At 41.6% G+C, this 2,870-nt stretch overlaps 1 protein-coding gene across 1 annotated transcript; it reads left to right on the top strand.

Moving 5' to 3' along the window:
* Positions 1–1,675: 1,675 nt before the first annotated feature.
* Positions 1,676–2,503, top strand: LOC114667480 (putative nuclease HARBI1). The gene has a single exon (XM_028822785.1). The coding sequence runs from the start codon at positions 1,676–1,678 to the stop codon at positions 2,501–2,503; it is 828 nt and encodes a 275-aa protein (XP_028678618.1).
* The last annotated feature ends 367 nt before the right edge of the window (positions 2,504–2,870 follow it).

The following is a 2,870-nucleotide window of genomic DNA, read 5'->3' as shown; positions in this document are numbered from 1 at the left end:
GGCCCTGCCTCTTGACAGCCCCCCAGCCTTGACTCTCTAAGAAGACAGGGAAAAACTCCCAAGAAAACCTTGTAGGGAAAAATGGGAGAAAACTTGGGAAAGGCAGTTCAAAGAGAGACCCCTTTCCAGGTAGGTTGGGCGTGCAGTGGGTGTCAAAAAGAAGGTGGTCAATACAATACAATACACAGAACAGAACAAATCCTCAATACAGTATAAAAATAAAAATTTTAGAAGTACGGAGCAGAATTTAACAGTAAATGATATCACATAAGAAGATTTGGATATATTTAAAGTCATGGGCCCAGTTGTTCAAACTATTTAATCGGGATAAAAATGATCTGGATTTTGAAATCCCTTGTTTTGCTATCCAGGATCTGGTAATTCATTTTACTTTCATGCTGGTTTTTCAAAGCAACACTAGATTGGATCACTGTTATCCAGATACAGAATATTCAGGATTACCAAATCCGGTTTACTAGTGCTTTAAATGGAACCCACAGTGTAGCCTACTGGCTATGTAAAGAACAACAGGCGGACCAAAAATACCAGTAGCCAAATAGCCATCATGTGTGTTACTTGGAAGAAACAGAAAACACCACAATAAACAAATATTTTTCCATTTCATTTATAAACAGCCAGATTCCATTTAAATCTCACAAGAATAAATGAATGAATGACTGAAAGAATAAAATATCTCCCCACATATGCACTGGTTATTTTTATATAACTGTAAAACAAAAAAGTCCAATAGTCAACAAAATAAGGAACATTTACAGTTCCTCATTGGTACAGAGACTAGCTCTTTCAATTTCTGCTTTTAGGAGTTGGATTTCCATTCTGACTTTAGTTTGTTGTAGTTGGGTAAGGAGGAATTGTTCCTTTGCCAGAAGAATCTGCACTTCTGCTCTTTCAGTTTCTCTTGTAAGAAGCACCTCATATGAGTCACCATTCAGGTTTGGAGAATGCTTACACTTTCTTTTTAAAGGTTCTGTGACAACAGCTGGCTCTATCTGTGAGGATCCACCTTCTTCCTCAACCACTTGACTGTGATTGAGGACAAATATTTCCTCTTCATTAGGAGGACCAGGCCCACCCTCCTCTGTAACGGTGGGCTCACCATCGACTTCACACTATCAATTCCATGCAGAGCTTCTGATTTGTCACCACCAATAATGTCAAGGACAATGTCAGCATACTCACCCCTCTTGAAAGGTGTGTTACCCATTGTGGGGTTTTTGGCCTCAGCAAGGTCCTTTGTTGCCTTGGCTTTAAGGTTCTTCCATCTTAATATGACTTGTTTTGTGGTCCTTTTCTGACCAGCCCCTATAGCATTCACATTCTTGGTGATGTCCTCCCAAATGTTCTGTTTGCATTTCTTGGTCACTTCTCTCCCCCTTAATGAACTGAACTGTCCTACTATGGAGGAATAATGGCACCTAACACCCTCCAACAGTGCATGGTTTTCTGCCACTGTGAAATTAGGCCCTTTTGAGGCCATGGTTCCATCTCTTTTGTGTAGCTAACACCGATTTTATAGGCCCTGTGCTTGATTGGGGTAATTCAACACATGACAAACCAGTCAGCTCGTTGTTGCTTAATTGGTGTGTGACCAAATAAAATCACAGGTGTTGTTCATTGCTACCACAGGTTGGGAAGGAGAAAATACCGTGAAAGAATGTATGCTGAGCGTGCCAAACCACTTGTGCAATACACTACAGAGGAACTGTATGCCCATTTTCGCTTTGGGAGGGATGATATCAAGTACATTGCAGACCTTGTCAGGCCAAAGTTACAGCACAAAACCAAAAGGAGTCATGCTCTGTCTGTGGAGGAAAAGTGCCTAATTGCACTGCGCTTTTATGCCTCTGGGACTTTCTACCAGGTTGTTGGTGACAATATGGAAGTGGACAAATCAACTGTTAGTAATGTGGTGAAATCTGTCTCAGTTGAATTGGCCAGTCTGGTCAATGAATTTGTTTCATTTCCCAAGGATGACCAGATGGCGCAAACTAAGCAAAGTTTCTTTCTTTTGGGGAACATGCCTAATACTATTGGTGTTATTGATTGTACTCATGTGCACATTCAAGCGCCTCATGAAAGGGAGTGGCAGTATGTGAACCGAAAAGGGAGGCACAGCATCAATGTCCAACTTGTGGCCAACGCTGACCTCATCATCACAAACTGTGTTGTCAAGTGGCCAGGGTCTGTCCATGATGCACGTATCCTGAGGGAGAGCGCACTATACAGAAAGCTCCAGTCTAACCGACCAAATGGCATAATATTGGGAGACAGTGCTTATCGACTCCTACCATGGCTGATGGCTCCTTTTCCAGTTGCAAACACACCTGAGCAGGCAGGCTTCAACCCTGCACATTGCAAAACAAGATGCGCAATTGAGCGCTTAAATGGAGTCCTGAAGAGGCGCTTTGTATGCCTTAACTACTTGCGGGTGGAACCCAAGGTGGCATGCAATATAATACTAGCCTGTAATTGTCTTGCATAACATTGCCACCAGGCGTAATGTTCCTCTTGATGACATATATGATGGACCTGAGCCTGATGAAGTGCAACCAGAGCAACCTCCAATGTTCGCTCCAAATGAGGGCCAGACTGGACGTGTGATCAGGGATGCAATTGTAAGACATTACTTCTGACTGATGACTTGAGTAATAGTAATTGTCATTTTCATTAAAATACAATGGACAGTAGAGCTTTTTGAGCTTTGAGATTTTGTTTGAGTACTGATATTTCACAGGGATTTTTTTCCTTTGACTATACCAAAAGGCTTCATATCTTATTCCCTACTTTATTTACATTGTCACCGTCCTAGTTCAACACTTGTACAAAATATAAACAGATGTATACATCAC

Source organism: Erpetoichthys calabaricus, chromosome 17 (assembly GCF_900747795.2).
Source record: "Erpetoichthys calabaricus chromosome 17, fErpCal1.3, whole genome shotgun sequence".
Lineage (NCBI taxonomy): Eukaryota > Metazoa > Chordata > Cladistia > Polypteriformes > Polypteridae > Erpetoichthys > Erpetoichthys calabaricus.
The sequence above is the reverse complement of the archived record's forward strand: the minus strand, read 5'-3'. Positions and strand labels throughout refer to the sequence as shown.

What these genes read in the sequence shown, in the direction of transcription:
- LOC114667480 (XM_028822785.1), top strand. Translation starts at nt 1,676, where the DNA reads ATGTATGCTGAGCGTGCCAAACCACTTGTGCAATACACTACAGAGGAA.